Below are 25,139 nucleotides of genomic sequence, written 5' to 3' on the forward strand. Positions count from 1 at the left end.
GCCTTAAAAATATATTGTGTTTCCACACTGCTTTGGATGTCTTCAACTTCCCTGATAATGTCAATCTGCAGAAGTCTGGGGAAAATCTGTTAAAATGTTTTTGCACCTCTTCTGAGAAAGGCTTTTGTCCTTTCTCTTGTCAGCAAAATTGACTCACTGACTCCTTAATCGTGAAATAATCTAAAGTCTTGGGTTGTGCTGTCAAAACCAGTTGAGGAATATTTTGTATTCAAGTAGATTTGGTTGACTTAAAAAACAAATTCTTATCCAAAATTTATTGGGAAAATAATATGTTATGGTTCTGATAACATTAAATTTTTATCTAACAGAGACAAATTCCAGTGTCAGATTGTGGTGGTAAGGAGGAAAATAGCATAAGGAAGATGACAAATAAGAAATAAGTTTTACATTTACATCAGTAAAATAAAATATACATAATCCTGTATACATTTGTATTGATATATTTATCCACATATGTGAAAGTTTAGAGACTCCTCAAAGAAATAGTGTGACATTCTTCTGGTACAATACTTCTGCAAAATTTTTTACCAGTTTTGATTTGCTGGCTTTGACAAAATATTTTAAGATAAGCCTGAAGAAAATTAATATTTTTTTCCATATTGTTATTTCTTGCTGGTTCTAAAACATATTCATTCTGGGAATTATAATACCAGTGAAACAGAAATCATGTTGTGGACTGTTACATTTGATATCATGACCAGTACCAAAATGAGTGTCGTTAAGCCAGTTCTTCATAGGGATTGGGTCACATGTTTGCTTTTTTCCATTTGAAACTATCTACATTAAACTTTGTTGTTTTTTCCATATATGACTGGCATTTGGAAAACCCCAAGAGTATGTAAATAGGCTCAGTTTTACCACAAATGGAGAAATATACCTGGGATTCAGGATATTATGGGTCAGGGCATTTATATCTTCTAACAACATGTGAACACTAATAAAAAAATGTTGAACTGTTCAGATATATTTCTGTATTCAACACCACAGGTTTTGTGCAGTGCCAGATAATTTATTACTGGTCTTTTTTGAAATTTGGCTTTAGTATTATTTTTATTGAAAAAATTTCAGACAGTCCAAGAGGGTAGACAGTGAAAAAATAGGACTTGCTCACATTAGCCTGCTTAGAGGCAATCACTTTAAATAGTTTCTTTGATCTTCCTAGAATTTTCTTATTCCTATATATCTGTATATCCTTAAAAAAAAAACAACTCACAAATAGGAATATACTAAATATTACTATTAGCTACCTGACTCAGCCCCCCGCCCCTCCCTGCCCAATATAATCTCTCGTAGACATATATAGATTTACCTCATTCTTTGAAAACCACTGATAGTATTCTGTTTTATAGTATATATAGCCTAAATTATTTAACTCATATTTCCTGTTGATGGACATTTAGATTGTTTCTGTTTTTTTGTAATTTTAAACACTGCTATAGTGAAAATCTTATACACAGGTATTTGTGCAAGTGTGTGAATATGTATGATAAAGTCCTAGCAGGATTTTTAGATCAAAGTATATGTATTGTTTTAATACTACAAAGCTACAGTAATCAAAACAGTGTGGTATTGGTACAAAAACAGACATGGATCAATGGAACAGAATAGAGAGCCCAGAAATAAACCCACACACCTACAGTCAATTAATCTTCGACAAAGGTGGCAAGAATGTAAAATGGGAAAAAGACAGTCTCTTCAGCAAGTTGTGCTGAGAAAGTTGGACAGCTGCATGTAAATCAATGAAGTTAAAACACACCCTCAAACCATGCACAAAAATAAACTCAAAATGGCTTAAAGACTTAAACATAAGACATGACACCATAAAGCCCCTAGAAGAGAGCACAGGCAAAACATTCTCTTACGTAAATCGTACCAGTGTTTTCTTAGGTCAGTCTCCCAAGGCAATATAGATAAAAACAAAAATAAACAAATGGGACGTAATCAAACTTACAAGCTTTTGCATAGCAAAGGAAACCATAAAAAAAACAAAAAGACAACCTACGGAATGGGAGAGAATATTTGCAAATGATGTGACGACAAGGGCCTAATCTCCAAAATATACAAACGGCTCATACAGCTCAACAACAACAATAAAAACAACCCAATTGAAAAATGGACAGAAGACCTTAATAGACATTTCTCCAGAGAAGATATACAGATGGCCAGTGGGCACATGAAAAGATGCTCAATATTACTAATTATTAGAGAAATGCAAATCAAAACTGCAATGAGGTACCACCTCACACTGGTCAGATTGGCCATCATTAAAAAGTCTACAAATAACAAATGGTGGAGAGGCTGTGGAGAAAAGGGAAACCTCCTACACTGATGGTGGGAATGTAAGTTGGTGCAGCCACTATGGAAAGCAGTGTGGAGGTTCCTCAGAAAACTAAAAATTGAATTACCATATGATCCAGCAATCCCACTCCTGGGCAGATACAACCCCCCACGTGCATAGCAGTACTATTCTCAATAGCCAAAACATGGAAACAACCTAAATATCCATCAACAGATGAATGGATAAAGAAGATGTGGTACATATATGCAATGGAATACTACTCAGCCATGAAAAAGAATGAAATAATAACATTTGCAGCAACATGGATGCAACTAGAGATTATGATACTAAGTGAAGTAAGTCAGAAGGAGAAAGACCAACACCATATGATGTCACTTTTAGGTGGAATTTAAAATATGGCACAAATGAACCTATCTACAAAACAGAAACAGACTCATAGACATAGAGAACAGACTTGTGGTTGCCGAGGGGGCTGGGGGAGGGAAGGACTGGGAGTGTGGGATTAGCAGGTGTAAACTGTTATATATAGGATGTATAAACAACAAGGCCCTACTGTATAACACAGGGAACTGTATTCGTTATCCTGTGATAAACCATAATGGGAAAGAATATAAAAAAAGGAATGTCTACATGTGTAGAACTGAGTCACTTTGCTGTATAGTAGAGATTGGCACAACATTGTAAATCAGCTATACTTCAATGAAAAAAAAGTATATGTATTGTTTTGATAGAAATTGCAAATTATTTTTCACAGAAGTTTACACCCCTCCAGTGTTTTCTGACATCCATGCCAATACCATTTATCACCATATTTTTTATCTTTGTCAATTTTATATTATATATCATATCATTATTCTATGTATTATATATGTATAATTCATATATGTAATATATTATTATTTTATATTATATTAATTTGTATTCCTTTAATTAACAGTAAGACTAATCACCTTTGCATTTGTCTGTAAGCCATAGTATTCCTTTTCCTCTGAGCCACTTTTAATATATTTGCACATATTTTCTGTTGATTAGTGGATTAAAAAAAATGAATCTCAGTTGATGGCACTCCATCCTTTTGGTTAGTTAGGCCAAAATTTGGAGTCATGCTTGACATAAAATCTCAGCAAGTCATAGTCTAACTGCTTCTTTGTCCTTCTGCTGCTAACATCCTAGTTCAAGCCACAATTGTCTTTCACCTGGACTGTTGCCCTGGGCTCCTGAATTAGTAAAGGAAAGAGATGGCACACTTAAATTGGGATAGTTTGAGGAGCTTTTAGTAAGGGGACTATTTACAAAGTAAGTGGGCACTAGCTAAAATTTGGCCTCTAAGCCTGAAGGGAGAAAGGGAAGGGAGCAGTTACCAGAATCCAGGCAGTGGGGCGAGCCACGTGAGGGAACTGTGGCTTTTGTCAGAGGACAGTAGCCAGCCCAAGGTGACTGGAAAGAACACGGGAATAAAACCCTGGCCTCACTCTCCTTCCTCCCTTTCATCTCTGTGCGTGCTCCCCACTGGCTGAATCCAAGTGGGAGCCAGCGTGCCCGGCTGCCCATGAGTTCACACTGGTCAGCGTCGTGGGCAAAGAGCAGGGTGGGGAACGGTGGAGAGGAAACCTGGAGGGGCAGAGGGAAGAGAGCCGGCACCCCCCTCGCAGTTCTCCCCGATTCTGCCCTGGGTACCCCCTGCTGTTTGTTCTCTAGAGCAGCCAGAGTGATTCTTTTAAAATATTCAGATTATGACACTCCCGTTCAGATTCCACTAATGTCTCCCCATCTGTCCTGCAGTAGCCGAGAGGACTGAGTATTCCAGCCCACCATTTCTATCTTTACCTTCATCTTCTAGTGTTCTCCCCTTCTTCATGCTCTTCCAGCCTCACTGGAGCTCCTTGCAATGGCTTGTGAACAGTAGGCACATTTCCACCTCACCTTCCCCTGGACTGTTCCCGCTGCCTGGAGCATTGATCCCTCCAGTGTACATTGGGTGCCCCTCCACCACCTCCTGTGGGAATTGCTCAAGTGTTATCTTCTTAGTAATGCTCTGACCAGCTTATTTAAAATGCCAGTTCCCCTTTTCCCACTTTGTGCTTCCATCCACTTTTCAGCTTTATTTTTTCCTTAGTACTCACATTGCTATAGAAGTTATTTATTTTTAGTTAATGCCTCTTTCTTTCAATTAGGATATGTATTCCACCGGGATAGTTTTTATCTGTTTTGTTCACTGCTGAAATCCCAGGGCCTAGAACAATGCCTGGTGCCTGGCACAAGTGGTACCCAATAAATTGAATAGATGGATGAATGAATCATAAGAGCTTTTTCTATAGTGAGGAAATAACTAAAGTCCTTTCATTATATGTTTACAAATACGGATTTTTTGTTCTATTCTCTTTTTGTCCTTGCTTATGATATTTCTCTTAATCATTTTGTATAACCTCTGAGACTTCTCTTATGAAAAGAATATACAAATTGACTGCATTTTTTACATTGGAATTTTTATCCAAATAGTGTTTGAATTTAAGAAAAAAGGAGAATATAGTTTTCAATAATCTAGTCATGAGCATGTACATATATCTGGACACAGCACCATTAGACTGTGTCTTGACTGTGGAAGAAATGCTTACAACTTACAGAATCCACCTGAACTTTTCTCACACCTCTGTCCCATCTGAGCCCAAACACATAAACATCTCTGCCCCACTGATGCCTTTTATCTTCTCCGTTATCTCGAGGGAGAATAGTGGCTTTTCCCTCTTTCTCTCCCTCGCCCCTGTCTTGTGTTGGGAGACAGTAGCTGAGTGGATAAATGTGGTTTCTGAAGGCAAACTGCCTGGGACTCAAGCCCCAGCCCTGTAGTTTACAGCGGTTTAACTTGCACAAGTTACTAACAGGTTACTACCCTCTCCCTGACTGAGGCATCAACCCTGCTCCATAGGAATGCATTAAATGGAATGAGTTGATTTACATGTGTTAAGACATGTAAAGTGCTTAGTGTAGGGACTGGGCACACTATCATGGCTCACTTAGTATAAGCTGGGGTTTTTTTTGTTTTGTTTCTTGTTTTTTTTTTTTGCGGTACGCGGACCTCTCACTGCTGCAGCCTCTCCCATTGCGGAGCACAGGCTCCGGATGCGCAGGCCCAGCGGCCATGGCCCATGGGCCCAGCCACTCCGCGGCATATGGGATCTTCCCGGACCGGGGCACGAACCCGTGTCCCCTGCATTGGCAGGTGGACTCTCAACCACTGCGCCACCAGGGAAGCCCAAGCTGTTTTATATTTTTATTACTTCTCCCTTCTCAGGAACCTTCTCATTTAACTCTATGTTCCTGCTCTTCCCCTGCTCCCTTCTTTTTTTTTTTTTTTTTTCCTACCTGGAAAACTAATCAAAACAGCTTTCCCTTGAGCATGTGTCTTCTTTTAGCCATTTTCCTTTCTCCTTTTCTTCACAAGCAGGGTATTGAACACGGTGCCTCTCTTCATCACTTCCCATGCTCAGCCATTTCAATCTGGCAGCTCCCTAAGCCCAGCCCAGCAGTGGCCCGAACTGCAATCGCTGGTGGCAGCCTCCTTCAGTGGAGACTTGATCCCTCATCTTACTGAACCTCTCTCTTATAATTCGCCTCACTCTTCATTCCTTCCATATTTAATGTCTCCACTCTTTGCCTGTCTGAAACTATTGATATCTTGTCCCCTTACTCCTCCTAACCTTTTTAAAAAAATTTTATTGAAGTATAGTTGATTTACAATATTGTGTTAATTTCTTCTGTACAGCAAAGTGACCCAGTTATACATATGTATGTATTCTTTTTCATATTCTTTTCCATTATGGTTTGTCACAGGATATTGAATATAGTTCCCTGCCTCCTAACCTTCTTGATACTCTTGTGGAGTTTACCCTTTAACTCTTCTTTCTTCATTCACTCCATCCATATTTGCTATGCATTGTTGTGTCATGAAAAAGAAATAGGCCATGGAGTCACACAGGCCTGGGTTCAAATCCAGACTCTGCCGTTCTTCCAGTGTTACCTTGGGAAAATTACCTACCTTTCCACAGCTGTACTACATTCCCAGGGTGATCATGAAAAGTTTCAATTAGTTAGCTTATTTTCTCTACTTTATTGTGTTTCTGAATCCAGAGGAGACTTTAGTGCTTAAAAGGGCTCCATCCTCATGTTTTTAATATTTGGGAAGTAAAATTTATAAAATTATTTTATTTAAATTATCTCTTACATGATATGGTAGATATTACAACTGTTCATTAGTATCATATTTCTGGGAATAACCTCGAATTTCGGTAAGCCCCTGTGACTTTTGCTAGCCAATGAAACATGAGCAGAAGTGTGTCATTGATGGGTGGAGGTGTTTAGGAGTTGGGGCATTGTTCTGCTTCTTCTCTTACCAGATGCCATAGTGAGTAGTGATAGTGTAAATAATAGAACCTCCCTCAGCCTGGGTCCCTGAGTGAGGAAGACATAAAGGTTAGACTCTTACTGACCCACAATGTATGTGTATAAAATAATCCTTTGTTATTTTTGACTAATAGTTATTGGGGATGCTTGTTACTATAGTGTAATGCAGCCTAACTGAATAATACACGTAGGGATATTAAAGTTGAGTAAAATTATCAGTAGTCAGCTTTTGGAAAATGGTCATTAAAACTCTTTCCTATTCTGTATGCCAACTCGATCTTCTGTTAAGTTTCTTGTTCTGTTTTACTGGGTCCTGAGTGGCTAAGTGACTAGGTATCATTGCTTATGCTAAGAATAAGCCCCTGGTTGGTATATTGCATTTAGACTGGGAGAAACTGTAAATAGACTAATAAATACCTGATGGGGAAGCCATAGCTTTGGAGTTCCCTGAGTTCAGTGACTCTTACAACTGGCATGTCCTTTGCGGGAACTCTGGAAGCTCTGGCTATGGGGTCATTACAAGAGATACCATTCCTATGGGGCAGGAGGCTTTGAAGCATGGGTAGCTGCTGTACCCACCACATCTAGTTTCTTCATACCTGAGCTGTCTCCTGATGAGGCAAAGAGAAGAGCTCTGGACAGCTGTGTGTACTGCTGCACAGGGAAGTTCATGTAAGGACTCTCATCGGGGAGGTTATGCCTGGTTCTGTACTATAGCCTCTAAATAGATTGGTGCTGTGTGTGGCCTTTGGTAGTTTTGTGAGTCTGAAAGTTTAGCTGAGCCCCGAGAAGACTTCCTGATAGTTGTTGCATCAACATTTGAAGTTTGTAACTGTTTGAAGTACTGCTCTAGGCTCATTTGTTTCTTGGGCTATTTCTCTTTAGAAAAAACAGAATAATGACTTTATCCCTTCCTGTAAAAAGAACAAACTTCAGCTAGCTCCAGGATCACCATAAAATTTTTTAGAGTAAGGTACTTTTTGGAGATACTATAAATGCTTGGCGTTAAATAGTATATTATCAATGTCCTTTCCCATTTCCTTCTTCTTCCTTTTAGATCAGGTTCTGCTATACAGGCTGTCAGTGCACTAAGTACAGCTCTTTTTCTTCATTTAGCTGAAATTTATACTTGTTTTCTTTTCTTTTCTTTTTTTTTCTGGTTATCTTATGATGTGTTTGTTTTCCTGATTAGACTGTAAACTCTCCAGAGAGGGAACAGATGTGTTTCTGCTCACCATTGTGTGCTAGTGTATGGAGAAGTGTCTGGCATATGGTAGGTTGTATATGTGTGTTTATTGCATGCAGGTGTTGGGTTCTTCGTGCAAAGCAATAAAAATTGACTTTGGCTGAATTTTGCTGAATAGGAATTTATTGGCAGGATATTGGTAACTTGTAGCTTTCTGAAAAATGAGCAAGAGAAGCTAACAGAGGAACCAGTAGTGTAGGGTTTTATTGCTATTGGAATTGCTCTTACTGACTGTGGGGCAACACCATGGGAATAATTTCTTACCCATCCCTGGCTCTCTGCTTCACTTGCTAGAGATTCAAAGCTTTTATGGTAGTATCTGACTGAGTCTAAGCCATATGCCTATGAAAGTCAGAAAAAGTCTATCTTATCTGGCACAGCTAAGAAATGATAGATTAGAGCTTGTTTAGAGAACTAAAACTTAGGGTCCTTCAAAAGAAGAAAAAGAATAGTAGTAAGAGAGTACCTTTTTCTCTTTTGGGCTGGAAAAAAAGATACTAGTCAGAAAACATCCTTTACAAATCCAGTGTGTATCTGTTACTGATCAATAATTCATGGACCAATTTTATGTTCTGTTTACCAAAGATGTACCTAGATATTAGACGATGTATAATTTATTAGGCCATTTTATTGTGGGTCGTCACATGCATTAAGACATGTAGTAGTAGCTAAGGAAGAAAGTCTGGATTTTGGTATTAGGATAGTGTAACACTTAGTTTCTTAGCTCTTAAGGAGAAATATGAATACTTTCAGTGTGCTTTTCTTCTTACTCCAGGCATGATTTTGGGTAGAGGGAGAGGAAGGAAGATTTCAGAAATATGTTTGGAAGACCAATCTAAATTTACTTCATTTTAACTCTGAGAAGTAGACACAAATAGATTTATACCAAAATAAATGAGGCATACCTGGAAAGTATCTAATTCTGCTTGGGGCCTTTGAGGAAGGCTTCCCAGATCGGTTGGTGATATTTTAGGTAGCTAATAAAAGATGAGGTAGAATTCACCAGATGTGGAAGAGGGTTCCAGGCAGAGGAAACAATATATGCATAGATTAGTAAAAGATGTTTATGAAGGAAAATCAACAATTCCATGTGACCCGCGTATATGCATCTATCTATAAGATTTATATGTGCAATGTGAGAGAGTTGAGAGCATGTTGAGAAATGAAGCTGGAAGTAAACTGAGGGAGGATCTAAATGAACTTTAAAAAGATATTCTAAACCAGCAGTCCAATCAAATAAATTCACCATCAAGCCTAACACACACAAGAGCATTGTATTAAAAATAAAAGGATCTAGAGCTCAATGGGTAGATCTTGGTTCCTTGCCATGCTAAGTAGATTTGATGTGACCATTACAGAGAAAGTAACACTTTCAGTACCCATTCTATTAATTTTCGTAGTCATTATTTTTGGTAGAATTATACAAGTTACATGAAATAATGAATATTATCATGTGGATATCTCCAAAATATTGTAGACATGCCTTTTAAAAAATTGAGGGAAAATGTAGGGTTCTGCGATGAACAGTTTAATTTAGCAGAAAATTCAATCCAAGATGGTAAGCTTACTTAGTGCTTTGATTTTTGAATGGTATTTGTGCATTACTGAGTCTGCAGCAATAAAAGGAAACCTCAGTCTAAAATTTCTTATTTCATGGATTTGTGAAACTTAGTTCCCAAACATGCTCTCTGTTTTTTCTTTCAAGCTTTTGACTTTTGCTTGTCTTTTTTGTTTTGTTTTGTTAACTTCTAAACATGAACTTTATTACATTTCTAGTTGTGTCCTTTTGTGTGACTTGTCTTCTTTTTCTTTTTCCTGCTGATTTTCTTGATGTAATATGTAAAGAAAACCACAACTACAGTGTTAAAAAGGAAAACCTAGTGTCTTATTTTACATGCCTGTATGGTGATTGAAATATTATACCTTGCTTCAAAATACCAGTTGCCCACTTGGATTTTTAAACCCCTTCATCTAGTGACTCCACAAAATTTGTAGGGTTTTTTTTTTTGCGGTACGTGGGCCTCTCACTGCTGTGGCCTCTCCCACTGCGGAGCACAGGCTCCGGACGCGCAGGCTCAGCGGCTATGGCTCACGGGCCCAGCCGCTCCGCGGCATGTGGGATCCTCCCGGACCGGGGCACGAACCCGTGTCCCCTGCATCGGCAGGCGGACTCTCAACCACTGTGCCACCAGGGAAGCCGAAAATTTGTAGGTTTTAACCAAGGTTTGCATAATGGCTGAAAACTGATTTTCCCCTAAATTGACAGAATAATCTGAACTTGGAAACATTGTTGAATTAGTGAAAATTAAAAGGTCATTTTGGAGTATGATTTGTTTGTTTTGTACTAAGATGATTTTTTTAAAAAAATTAAGGTATAGTTGATTTACAATATTATATACATTTTTGGATGTATAACATAGTGATTCACAATTTTCAAAGCTCATACTCCATTTATAGTTATTATAAAATATTGGCAATATTCACCGTGCTGTACAGTATATCCTTATAGCTTATTTATTTTATACATAGTAGGTTGTATCTTATTCCCCTACTCCTAAAAAAAAAGATGATTGTCATGTAGAAAACACAATTTATCTGAATGTAGATGTGGAAAAGTAGAACTTAAGCAAATCTGCTTTAGTTTAAGGATTAATGATCTATGTATTTTAGGAAGTAAAAATATTCTAAAACTGTATTATGTTGGTATACAAAACAATATCAAGAATATTTATGTAGCAGGCTAGGGGTAGTCTGTTATCTCAATTTTGTCTTCATGCCTCAATTAGTTTCTTATTGTTGTCATAACAAGTTACTATAATCTTGGAGGCTTAAAAACAACACAAATTTATTATCTTCAGTTCTGAAGGTCAGCTGTCTCATTGGGCCAAAATCAAGATGTCTGCAGTGCTGCATTCCTCTTGGGGGCTCTAGGGAAGAATCTGTTTTCATGCCTTTTCTAACTTCTAGAGGCCACCCACCTTCCTTGGCTTGTAGCCCCTTCCTCCGTTGTTAAAGCCAGCAGTAGCTGGTTGAATCTTTCTCAGGCTACACCACTCTGACACTGACTCTTCTGCCTCCCGGTTGTGACTATATCAGACCTACCGAGAAAATCTGCAGTAACCTTCCATTTCAAGCCCCTTAATTTAATCACACCTGCAATGTCCCTCTTGCCATGTAAGGTCACATATTCAAATGTAAGTTTCCAGGGGTTAGGACTTGGACATCTTCGGGTGGCGGGGTGGGGGGGGGATTATTCTGTTACCACAGTGCCCTTTTAAATATTTTGTTTCATATTGGTTATACTATAAGCTACTTTAGGCACAGCCATGCGTATGTAAGTCGGCCTTGTTCCCTCTCTTGTTGTTTTTGCTTTGGTTCTGTGGTTATGGGGAATGCAAACTAGAAGGTGAAGGCTCAGATTCAAGCTCTGACACGCACTAGATGCGACCTTGGGCAAGTGATTTAAGTTTGCCAGCCTCACTTTTTCCCATCTGTCAAATAAGCATAATACCTACCCTTCAAGTTTGTCATGTGCATTTAATGAGATAATGTCTATGAAGGTACTTTATAAGCGATGAAGCAGTGTACAAATGAAGAAAGGATAGTTTACATCATGCCCATACTACAGTTGTGGGGAAGTGAATGATTATGGAAAAGGAAAAAAACTAAAGATAATTGTGGATATTCTTAAATGGATTATATCTTGGTTTGTGTTGTAACCTCTGGTATGGTGGCATTTGGGAAAATCTCCTTGCAGCATGCTTTCCATTTTTAGGAAGCAGATGTTACTAACAGACTGACCGTTGCCCAGTTTTCTTAATAGTAAGTCTTTTCTCAAAAGATAGACTGATGATGTGCACTGACAGAGGAGAACATGTAGCACCTGGCATGGTCAAAGTCTCTTTGTGTAGAAAGATGGGCTTGCCTGCATGATTGTTAAATACGTCCCTTAATAAAAGGAGAAGCGCCTATGTTTATGTTCCAAATTCAGTGAATGGATGTCACCTCTCACCAACAATATCTGTTCTAGAGAAGGTCAGAAGTCAGATCACTGCCCTGCCACCCAAATGGCTTGCTGGAACACTTATTACCTGTTCCCCTAAGGGCTTGGCCGTAGGCTGGGCAAACCCTGGCCATGCCAATTTTCCAGTCAAGAAAGATGCTGTGGAGTATTTTCTGGATATTACAGCGCTTTGTATTTAATAGAAAATAGAAAACTTAGCTGCTCTCTGGCCTCTCTGCCGTACAGTTGCCAGCTCATTGCAATTAAAACAATCAGGCCATCTCAAAAACAGCCTCCGAAGTTTGCTTTTGTCCTCTAGGTGAATTTTCTGTCTTTCAGAGTGGTGTCTAGATATCTGTCCAGTTGCAACAGTCCTGCAAATTAGAAAGTTAAAGAACACAGAGAAAAATAGTCTCCCTTCCCTTGGTTAATACAAAATAAATTTATACTAAAGAATTATATATATGTGTGTGTTTTTTAATGAAACTGTTTCTCCTGATATAATCTGTTGTTCCCCAGTAGAGAATTATACAGTTGGAGAACTGGCAGGCAACCTAGAAATCAATTAATCCAATTCCTTTATTACTAGTTAGTTGTTATTTTAACTCATGCAGTTAGTTGGTATTTTAACATTTTAAATGTTTTACCAAAACTGAGTTCATGTATTCCTTTAAACTTATCCTCTTCCTGGCTCATTTTGACCTGACTCACACCCATTATTTTAAGACTTAACATTGACTTGGGTTTCTTTTTTTTTTTTAACTTTAGTAAAGAGTTTTTGTTTTAAAATGTTAGATGCTTTCAGGATCATTTCCTTCTCATCACTAGGAGGAAACAAACCAGCATTGATGGAGCAGTGGGTGTTTTCAAAGGGCCTGTATTCTTTGTGCTTGCTCCATGAGAAGCATCAGAATTGCTCACGGAAGGAGAGGGAGATTTTGATTCTCTGTTCCCCGTGGTGGTAATAATTCAATAAATAAATAAATGCCAGTCCCCAGTGAAATGAGCTTCATCATATTTTTTTCTGGCTCTACTTTTCTGACTCTTCTTGTTTGCTTTTAGAAAACAGTTATATCTAATTTTATATAAAAGATGTTTTTGGATAGCTCTAGGTAAATTAGTATCACTTTCTCATGTTCATAGACTGTGATTTCAGAACTTATTTTTACATTCACAAGTGATTAGTTTTTCAATAGTCTGTGGACCCAAACACTGGATTTAGAGACCTTTATCTCTTGTTATTTTAAGTCAATGCAATTATGCTTCTAGAGACATTTAAAGACACTTTAAAGTTATACAGCAAATCATCATTGCATTAATACTGATACCTAACCACTGCATATTGTCTTTCAGAGTTTCGTAAATTAAGAAACTGTATTTTCTTACTAAGTCAAAGAAGTTATTAACCTCCATTTTGATCTTCAGTAATATCTGGAATTTTGATTTTTTTAATGAATTATTTTTCACAGTATTCTACTCTAGTAGTTTGAGTACTAGGAAGTATAATGCTTATTGAATATAGGAAGAATAATGCTTATAAAAATAGCTAGGAGGAGCTTGCTCAATTTAAATGTTCTTGAATTTCATGAACTAAAACTTTTATGTGTGGGAGATGAAAATGTAAACAAAGTTAATTAAGAGGGGATGTGGAAGCTTGTAACTAAGCTTTTGTATGTGAAGATTATTGGATATGTATCCACACTACTGTTTTTTTTTTAACCTTTTAAAACATGGAAATAATGCATATTCATTGACTGAAAAAAATGATAAAACTTCGAGGGGCCGAAAGGAAATAAAAATCTCCCAAGTCCCATCACCCAGGAAATCAATGGCCATAGGATATATTTGGATGGGTGTGTATAACATGTTTGTGCATGTACCTTGTGGCCTTTGTATATACTGTGTGTGTGTGTGTGTCTGTGTGTATAAATATGTAAAATTATAATTTACTCAATTTATGTCCTATTGTGTTGGAGATAGATTTTTTTGCTGTTTTTAAAATCTATTATAACAGTGCTTTGAGCATGTTTATTAAGTGTTTGTTCATATTTTAAATTATTAGGATTAATTTCTAAAAATGAAATTTGGAAGTCAAAGAGATGTGTTTTTTAACGTACATTTGATAGATATTTGCGAAGTAGGAAAACATCGATACAACCTATCTCTGAACCAAACTTGATATAATCTTTCTTAGTTTGGTGCGTGAAACATTTATCTTGTTTTAACTTGCATTTCTGATTTCTAATGAGGTTAAGTCTTTTCTCATATGTTTATTAGCTCTTTCTGTGTTTTTGTTTTGTATTGTCTATTTGTATTCTTGGTCTATTTCCCTTCTGAATACATCTGTTTGTTTTTTTTGTTAATTTTGAAAAAGTCTTTATTATATACATGCATTTCTGTCATGTGGCAGCTGCTTTTCTACCTGACAAGTTTGTCATCTTTTAAAAACAGTTTTATTGAGATATAATTTATCATAATATTCACCTGTTTTAAGGGTACATAATTATAGAGTTTTGCAGATATTATTATAATCTAATTTCAGAGCATTTCTATCACTCTCTAAAAAGAAACCTCATGTTCAATGCCAGCCACTGCCCAATTACACCCCCACTGATGTTAAAATGTGCTATTTAGGTACTACTGAAAAATGCTGCTAGTTATAATTATGTTACCATTGACTGTAATACACATTCATATTTCAAAGCTGTTGATATCTGAATATTTGCAGCTCTGAGTCAATGAAATACATTATTTCACAATAGCATTATGTTACAAATACATGATACTAGCTGCTGTCTGACTACTTTTTCATTTTCTCTCATGTTTCTTTTATAGTATTTGTAACTCTGAAAATATTTTATGTAATTCTTTATTATTTTTCTCCCTTGAAAGCAGGGACCTTATCTGTCTCATTTAACTGCTATATTCCATTCATTTAGACATAGGAGTTACCCGTGATTTATTTATTTAACTGAATGATCAAAGAGATTTCTTTCTCTGTCCTGTTAATTTTCACATAAATAAGTAAACCATATTGGGAGATTTTTCTTTCAGGCAAATTTGTTATAGGAAGTGTGACTGAGCAAAAGTGATGTTTGAGGTAAAAAGCTGCTTAAGGAAGACTGCAAATTGTCTATTTTATTAAAGGGTGAATATGGGATGGCATTTTTTTTTTAATTGAGGTATAATTGACATACTAGTTTCAGGTATACAACATCATGATTTGATATCTATATATATTGCAATATGATGAGCACAATAAGTCAATTAACATCTATCACCGTTCATAGTTACAAAATATTTTTTTCTTGTGGTGAGAACTTTTGAGATCTGCTCTCTTAGCCACTTTCAAATATGCAGCACAGTATTATTAACTATAGTCACCATGCTGTACATTACATCGTTTTAATAGCCACTTTTTTGGGGCAAAATATAAGCCCTCTGAGGACCTACATCATTATTTGTAAAGTAACAAATGGGAGCTGAATGACTAAATACACAGGTCACTTCCAAATAAAAGTTTACTGTTTTGCTTTTCTGCTTTTCTAATGTTTTGGCATTCTTCTGGCCTTTGGCCTTTTCAAAAAAGGTGATGTAGTCTTGTTGTTCCGAAGGATATTCTTTAGGCATGAAAAGAAGAAACAAAAAAATGTAGCTTTAGGGTGATAAAGTAACTTTGTCTTAAAAATAAGCATCTCCTGTAATTCTCCAGCAAGTTAAATGTTCGACAGTGTCTTTTCAAACCGTTGGAGGAAATGAGAAAAAAATGAGAGGAGTTGGTTACTAATCAGCGGGCAGAGTCTAAAGCTATGACAGTTTGCATCATCCAATATGCTTCTGTCCCGAAGTCTTCAATCACGGGAGTCTGATAAAGTGCAACTGGCAAGTTTAAAAGCTGACCAAAATAGGTGTTAAATTTTCAAGTCTCTGGTGATGTACTTGCTAATTAACTTTAAGATTCTCTAGCAGCATTTCCTTCTATGAATTTCCGAAAGTGATAGTATGGAGTCCTTTGTTAATTTACATAATATGGGGCAATTTCTTCTCATTTTTGCCATTGTGTGAGACACTCTTTTTCCTTTCAATTTACTTGGGAGATCAGAGCTAATATTTCAAGGTGTTTTACAGAATTATGGACAGAAATCATTGTTCTTTCTCGACTGTTCCCTGAGGAAGCATTTCCTTCAGCACTGGAATTTCTGCAGTTGTCTGTACTCTGTATCCCTTTCAAGGTTGGTGGCATGGTCCAAGCAGCCTGGGGAGTTCCGGCATCACTCGAAATGGTGACTCAGGGCTGTGACTCAAAATATTTACTTCCGTCATGTGCCCTGGATTAGCTGCCAGTTTCAGCCAGGTCATGAATGAACTTCTTGTCAGTGTGTTTGGAGAACAGGCTTTCCTTTTCTTTCTCCCCACCCACCTCTATTCACACTTCCTCTGAGTGAAACTTCTGCCTGAGGTTGAATTGGGTATTTTAAGACTTGGTCTCTGGATAAAAAAGTTCTGATTGGTAAAGAAGAACTTCCCATTGAGCAAACTTCTTAAAAAGATGGTAATTTGAGGTTGTGACCCTGTTGAAGCTGAAGGCGTTCAAAGCAATGGGTGATAACATATTTTTTTGGAAAACTGTTGACCAAGTTTTGGCTGCCAATATATGCCAATGCGTTATAGCCAAATACATTTGACTTCTTGTGTTTGTTAATGTAATTGAAAACACCTTTAATCACTGGATGCTATAAGATACGGCTGTTGTCTTGGTTTTTCAAATATACTTTTTAATCAAAAAGAGCCATATTGCCTGGTGCTTTTTCACCTTTGACTGGTGCTGCTTCATTTTTCTTAAATGCTGTGGGTAAATTGCTTGCCATATTGGAAAGAACTATGGATTTTTGTGTATAAAAATATATATACAAAATATATGTAAAATTTCTACTTATTTTCCAGGACATTTTTTTAGCTCAAGCTAAACCTGATGTCCACAAAGGCAGATAACCATAATCATAATGGTAGGGGATGTTTTTGATGCTTTTTTTAAAAAAACAGGACATAGAACATGGTAGCAATGAGAAGCACATAATACCTGACCATGCATAGCAGCGTCCTATGCCACCACTTACAAATTTAGAGAAAAGTCCATTTGTTTAGGAAAACTAAAATCTATGGAAGCAGTTTTTCAAAGTAGTAGGAAGAGAATGGGATAACATTTTACAGAGGAAACTTCTCTTCCTCCTTTCAGAAACATAACTGAAGAAAAATTGCTTAGCATAGAGGGCAATTCAGAAATGCCATGAAGTCCACTCTTAGCGTTGCATGAAAGCTCTTGACCACTGTTCCCCTCTAGACCCTTTTCTCTAGTCACAGTGAACAACTCACAAGTCTCTAAAAAATCCAAGAATATCCACTCCTTTGTTTCTTTGCGTAGGATCTTCTCTTGGCCCAGAAAGCATTCCCTCACTTGTACTCTGCCACCCTTTTCCCATTACTCTTTACACAGTCCTCTACCATTGCTCCACTGTAATTACTTGTTCCCATGACTGTCCCTTGTATCAGATATTTCCTTCAGGGGCAGACTACCATTTCATCATGCGTTAGGGTCATGGACAGCTACACCTGACTTTTCAGTTAGGGTTTGGATCAAACATGGAAGCAATAAGGTTTTCTAGGTCAGAGGCCCTTGGGTACAGAGGCCTACAGGGCTTGTGTAAGGGACTGGGGACTCAGGGTAAGGGAACTCTTACATATAGAAATAAGTTTATCTTGGAACCTTGATTAAAATTTAGCCATTAGAATAATACTCTATATTACATACCATTTTCCAAAAGGTTTATCATCTTCATTTAGCAAAGAGCTCATGCTCAGATAGCTTATAATGAACTTCCGTGTATATTGGAAGAGTAAGTAGATGTGACTTTGAGGGAATATGTAAGTCTCTTAAATCAAAATAGAAATATTCCTAAACTTGAAACTGAAGGAGATACAGGGGGTTGATTAAATAAACTGCTGTACAGCTGTATAATGTTGTACTCAACAACAATGAAAACGGTGCTGTAGGTCTACTCTTATTGACATATTGTTACAGGGAAGAAAGTATATACATTTACATATATAGTAATAGCTTGAATTTTTTTTAATATTGGCTTAATATCTACTTTGCATAAAAGGATATGCATGTATTCCTAAAACAAGTGTTTAAGAATAGACACTAAAATGTGATCAGAGGATATTTCTTTATGGTGGGATGGTGGTATTTAGATTCATCTTTACATATGGCTTTATTTTGTGTTTTATGTTTTCATTTGTTTTGTAATATTTTTAATGATTATTATTAGAGTACATATAATAAAGAGTACAAATAAAGAGAAATAGAAGATATTCTGTTGTTGGCCTTATAGTACATAATATCTGTACTTGCTAACTGCTGTACTTTTATTTTGAAAAATTTTAAACTTACACAAAATTTGAAACTGTAATACAATGAACAATATACCCTTCACCTAGATTCAAGTATTCTTGCAGACATTGTGAAACTTTACCTCAAAACACTTCAGCAGGCAGTTCCTCATAACTGGGACTTCCCCTTATATAACCACAGTACTGTCATCATCATCACATACTAGAAATATGTCATTATTACAATACTGTTATGTAATAAAGTCCATTGTAACTTGAAAAATTTCTTCAGACACAAGATTCAATCAAGGATCACATCTTGCATTGGGTTGCCATAGATTGTTCTCTTTTAATCGTGAATCTTACTTTTTTTGTCTTTCATGACATTGACATTTTTGAGGAAACTTTACCAGGTGTCTTGTAGGCAGGAATATTGTATTGGCAAGAATATAGTGATGTTGGGTCTGCATGTCTTTTTTTTTTTTTTTAAACAAATAAATTTATTTATTTATTTATTTTTGGCTGTGTTGCGTCTTCTTTGCTGTGCACGGGCTTTCTCTAGTTGCGGCAAGCGGGGGCTACTCTTCGTTGTGGTGCATGGGCTTCTCACTGTGGTGGCTTCCCTTGTTGTGGAGCACGGGCTCCAGGTGCGTGGGCTTCAGTAGTTGCAGCATGCGGGCTCAGTAGTTGCGGCACGTGGGCTCTAGAGCACAGGCTCAGTAGTTGTGGCGTATGGGCTTAGTTGCTCCATGGCATGTGGGATCTTCCCAGACCAGGGATCGAACCCGTGTCCCCTGCATTGGCAGGTGGATTCTTAACCACTGCACCACCAGGGAAGTCCCTACATCTCTCTCTTTTTTTTCTGAATCAAAGTTTTAGAGTATGAGGAAATACATGGAGTCTTAAATTAATTTGAGTACCACCTCTCTAATATGGTACTTTCGTTCATGGAAGATTTCCTCTAATATAGAAAAGTTTTGCTTCTGCTTTAACATCTTTAGGGTCTTGCTGAAAAGGCTGTTTTAAATGAAAGCAGAAGCAGGAGGTAGCAGTTGTGATAATGCTGTACTTTTTGTTCAGATACATTAGATCATAAAGTCAGTTCCCTCAGGCTAAGCTTACCTGAGTTTATCATGATGCTTATGGTCTCAAGGGACAATGAATAGAAGTGAATCCCTCCAAGCACCGACTGTTTCACTGTCATACTGTATTTCTCCTGCTTCATTAATGTAAGGGGGGAAAATGCCTTTATTTCCTTTGTAGAAAAGAATAGAATAGAAATCCAGTAATACAGTGAGAGAACACAGTTAGCTTGCAGTGGAATTTTTTTAAAATTCTATTAAATAACTTGTAAGCATATATTTTATGGCTAAAATCCTTGAAAAAACTATTAATTGAATCCAATTCTTCCAAGGGCTGAGCTTCTTTGTAGTTGTAGGTTAGTCCATTTTGGATATAGCATTTTGTTTTTAGAACATATATTACTCAAACTGTGCTAGGCTATACTGCAGTAGCAACATGGTTTGGTTTTGTTTTTTAATATACAAACAAATCCCAGATCTCAATCACTTAAAAAAGGATAATTTCTTGCTCATGTCATCATCTTGTGTAGGTCATTTGGCTATTCTTGGTGGTTTAGAAACTTGGACTGAGGCTGCTTCCATTAAGGGATTCCACACCATCTATTCTTTCAACCTCATGGCTGGGAGAAAGAAAACATGGAGAATACCTATCCACTGTTTTTGTTTTATTTTGTTTTTTAAAATGAAATGACAATTTGAGATTTCACATATAAGTGATATAATGAAGTGTTTGTCTTTCTGTGTCTGGCTTATTTCACTTATCATAATGTCTTCTAGGTCCATCCATGTTGGTGCACATGGTAGGATTTCTTCTCTTAAGGTTGAATAATATTCCATTTTAATTATATACCACATTTTCTTTTTTTCATTCACTTGACCATAGACATTTAGGTTGCTTCACACCTTGACTATTGTGAATAATGCTTCAGTGAACATGGGAGTACAGAGGTCTCTTCAAGGTAGTGGTATCATTTCCTTCAGATATATACCTGGAGTGGGATTGCTGGATCATACAATAGTTCTGTCTGTAATTTCTTGAGTAGCCTCCCTACTGTTTTCCATAATGGCTGCACCAATTTACATTACCAGCCAACAGTTGTATCAGGGTTCCCTTTTCTCCACATCTTCTGATAATAGCCGCCTTAATTGATATGAGATGATATCTGATTGTGGTTTTGATTTGCATTTCCTTGATGACTACTGAACTCATATCCACTCTTAACTGACTTGAATTGGAAGGGACACATGCCACTTCTGCTCTTAGCAGAACTCATTTTATTGATAAAAATGAGTTATGTGGCTTTAACCTAACTATGGGAGGATGGGAAATGTAAGGGAGCACGTGAACTGTTAGGTGATCTATAGGTCACTGATGTGTGAGGTCGGCATGTGAACATAGGCTTCAAAGGCAAGCCAGCTACTGTTGGGAAACTTTGATTCATATGGTAAAAGGCATGTACTAGCTAGTTTGTTCCTCCTTCCTCCCTCCCTTTACTAGTAAATGGTGCCTTTGTGACCACTGACAAAAAACAGTGAGTGGTGTTTAGACTACAGATAGAGGACTTTGGAAATTGACACATTAAAATTTTTTTTGCAAAACAATGAAAATGTTCAAAGAATAGTACAACTAATATGTTAACACCTTGCCTAGATGACATCTGGCATTATTGAAATGATCATTAATTATGTATAACTCTTCAATTGGTCTTAAGTCCTCAGAATGGAATTGAATAACCATAAGCACTACCTTAGATGGGTGGGGTTTAGGGAGTAGATTTAACCAAACCTTTTGATGATATTAACATGTTGGCTGGCATTCTTAAAATTGACACTTGTCTGATGTATTTGTCCAATACAGTTATTGAAATATATGTTTATAAGGAATGATTATTATAAACAGATTTTAAGAGGAACAGACTGGACTTTAAAAACAGTCTCTCCTTCCCCAAATACTTTATGCATATATTTCTGTAATTTTTTCATTGACCAGATCAAGAGCTTTCTCATGGAAAAGATTTTTATCTTTATCTTTTTAAATCTACAGTGCTTTACATGAGTGCCTGTTATATCAGGAATAATTTCCTCAATAATGTAGGCTGAAAAATAAGTGTTTGCATGTAGTGTGCCAAATCGAATTCTTTTTCCAGCCAGCCAAATCATGTGTTCTGGATTCTGACTCACATTATAATGTCATTGGTAAGATCTTAGTCTTTTACTAAGTGTTACTGTAGTGTTAGCTAAGTGTTTTACTAAGTCTTTAGTCTTTGACTAAGTGTTAGCTAGTGTTCTATAAAGGTGTTTCATAGCCTTCTATTTTTGTAAATATCTTCATGCCACAGAAAGAAGTTCTGGGAGTACAGAAGGTAATCATAAGTGTTTGTTTAATAGTTAATTTTCTTACAATTTAGCAACTGGAAAATTTCACATGCTGTTACTTTTTCACTTCTGCATTATGATAATTGGTAGGATTAATAACAAATCTGCATTGTGATAATTGGTAGGATTAATAACAAATCTGAGACACTTCTAAGTCATCCTGTGTTTTATTTTTTCTAATTAGTTGAAAATCCCCAACGTATGTAAAGTATATGAGATAAATAGCCAGTGTACTATTTGATTAATCAAAGGCACACTGGTCATAAACCTGGTTGGATTGAAAGAAACTATGTTATACTAAGTAAGAATATTTTGTTTCTCACCCCTCACAGTTTTTTTTTTAAATTATTTTTTAACTTAATTTAATTTTATTTTAGGCAATAGAGATTATGCCAAGGATGATCCGTTGGAGTTTAAGTCTCATCAGTGGTTTGGAGCATCTGTGAGGTCAAAACAGGATAAAATTTTGGTAAGTGTTTTAGATATTTAATAAGTTAACTTTAGTCAATTTATGTGGGAACACAGGAAGTTTTATGCTTGAAAGCTGATAGTAAAATTCAGTGTGCTAAAGGGCAGAGAGTTTAATCAGATCACTTAGCTCTGATCAAAGGCCACCCCTTCTAAGGATACCCTCTCTCTCACCCTTCACAGACTTGGCTTTTGCTACTTTCACCTTCATTCCTACACTGTTCATTTTTTTTGCCCTACTCGATGGTTCCCATCAGTTTGTTTCTATCCAGCCAGGTTTAGGAATAGTGTGCCGTTGATTAATCAAATGCCCTAGTACCTCCTCTCCTTACGAATAAAACACCCCTGCCTTTGCCTCATCGTCCCCTCTGCTACAGTCCCCTTCCTTTGCTCCCCTTTTCAAAGACTTGTTGAAAGTGGTTTCTGTAGTAACCATCTCCACTTCCTCACTTCCCATCCTCTTCCCAACCCCTCCTGTCAGGCTCAGGTAGGCATGGGCAAGGTCATCCTTGACTTGCAGGTCAAGAATACTTTTCTTGCCCCCTCAAAACCATTCAACAAGGTCATTTGACCCATGCTTTTTGAAATACTTTTATTTCCTTGGCTCCTGGGACTCTGTACTTTTCTGGTTTTCCCCTTTACCGCTGGTCGCTCTTTTGCCATCTCCTTTAATAGCTCTACTTCAGCTGAGCTTCTAAATGTTGAGGTGTCTCTGAGCTTTGTTCTGGGCCCTTGTCTTCTTCAGCTACACCTTTTACCTAGCTGCTCCTATCCTATCCTGTGGCTCTGAATACAATCTATATATCATAATCCCCAAATCTATAGCTCTAGCTCTTAATTCTCCTTGGATCTTTAGAAGTTGTATTTCCAAACTACCAATTTGACACTTTCATTTGTATATCTCATATATTATTCAAAATGAATGTGGACCAAAATGGAACTGTTACCCTCCATCATAAAGGAAAAACCACAAAAATAAGTATTTCCGTATAAACTTCCCCATCTTAGAGGCAGGACTCTCTACCCCATCCACCAGCAAGCCCTGTCAGTTCTGTCTTCAGCTTCCGGAATATATCCCACGGCCCTCAGTAAATCATCATCTCCACTATTTCTACCCTGTACCAAGCCACCGTCATTCCTCACCTGGGTCAGTGCAGTGGCTGTTCTCATCCCTCTGCGTCCTCTCTTGCCCCAGCTACAACCCATTCTTTATAGAAGGACCAGAGTGAACCAGAGCATTTCACCTGCCTGATTCAAACAGTCAAGCAGCTTTTCATCCCTCTCAGGGTAAAAATCTCATGCTCATCCTGGTTTTTATAAGCATCTGCGTAATCCAGTCACCAGCTGCTGACTCTTTGGTATCATCTCACTCCACCTCACATGTGTAGCTATACTAGTCTTTTTATTCCTTCCATACCAAGTCATTTCAGTTAGATCCTTAGTGTTTGTCCCTCTGCCTATCTTATGCTCATCTTACTGCTTTTCACTTGGGCTGGCTTCTTCTCATTCTGATTTCAGCTCTACTTTCATTTCCTCAGAGAGCCCTTCCCTATTTTAACCACTTGCATAGTATTTATTATTTTCTTCTTTTTTCCATCGGATTGTGGGGCATCAGGGAAGGATTTGTTTAGGAAGTGAAATTTCGGCAGAGCTTCAAAGGATGTGTCAAATTTTAGCAATTGGAGGTGAAGGGAGAGGTTGAGAATGGTGGCATTCTAGGCAGAAGGAGGTACAAAGAAGCAAAAATATGCAGAAGTGGCAAATACTCCACTCGGGAACATCAGGTACATGTAGAGAAGTGGCAGTGATTTCTTACTTTAAGTTTTTAGGGTAAATATAAAATAGCCCAGTGTTATCTGTAGTGTTTGTATTAAAATGTTTTGCTTCAAAGGATATTATAGAAAATTCATTGAATTTTTTCCAGCAAATTAAACTGTTATACTTTGGTAGATTACTATGCTGTTAAAAAAACATGCATTCTACCACTTTTACATGGTGTTGAAGTCTATAAATCTGAAAGCAAAAAGGTCATAGTTTATTTGGAAAGTAAATAAAATAAGCACTGCAAATTCTTTTACTCTCTTCTTACTTGATAAATTATTTGCTTTATAACTTAGGGATATATTCTACACACATGAGAGTGTTATTTAGTTAAATATTGATTTCGTCTGTGCCCTTCAGTTTAGCACCTAACGTCAAGAAAGGTGCTACTCAAAATAATGATTTTGCTATTTTGAAAAAAAAATACCTAGACTCCAAATATGGCCTTTAGAAGCATATGAGAAGAGTACTTTAAAAATCTTTATCCACTACTGTGATAAGGAATTTAAAGTAAAGGATAGGTTTGATTAATTTTTATAAATGCTTATAAAGCTATATTGTAATCTGAGGTAGTATAGATTATATGAAACACTAATTTTTTTCAGAGAATTTTTATGTGTGGACTACCCCCTTTGATTTCAGGCCTGTGCCCCACTGTACCACTGGAGGACTGAAATGAAACAGGAGAGAGAGCCTGTTGGAACATGCTTTCTTCAGGATGGTACAAAGACTGTTGAGTATGCTCCATGCAGATCAAGTATGTATAGGAAATTGACCAGCTTTTACAAAGAGGTTTGGGAAGCCTAGGCTGTTAAAAAAGTGTGTGTGTGTGTGTGTGTGTGTGTGTGTGTGTGTGTGTTAAAATTTGTAGACATACCGTGCTGTTTGATGACAGCAAAATGAAGGCAATTTTATTAATGTAAAGAAATTTAGAATATGCAGTCAACAGGCTTATCTTTCTCCCTAAGAACTAGTTTTCATCTTCCTTGGTCAGTAATAATTAATATTTGATTTTGGAAATCTGCATTTTTA

At 37.0% G+C, this 25,139-nt stretch overlaps 1 protein-coding gene across 3 annotated transcripts in view; it reads left to right on the forward strand.

Annotated features, from left to right (window-relative positions):
• The window catches only part of ITGAV (integrin subunit alpha V), an 87,143-nt gene that overhangs the window by 11,878 nt on the left and 50,126 nt on the right, over positions 1–25,139 (forward strand). For all 3 annotated transcript variants that reach the window (XM_079924128.1, XM_079924130.1, XM_079924129.1), the window contains exons 3-4: positions 22,196–22,287; positions 24,750–24,864. In XM_079924128.1, the coding sequence (XP_079780254.1) occupies positions 22,196–22,287; positions 24,750–24,864 (207 nt within the window). The remainder of the gene's footprint in view (positions 1–22,195; positions 22,288–24,749; positions 24,865–25,139) is intronic.

Source organism: Stenella coeruleoalba (assembly GCF_951394435.1).
Source record: "Stenella coeruleoalba genome assembly, chromosome: 6".
NCBI classification, from domain to species: Eukaryota; Metazoa; Chordata; class Mammalia; order Artiodactyla; family Delphinidae; genus Stenella; species Stenella coeruleoalba.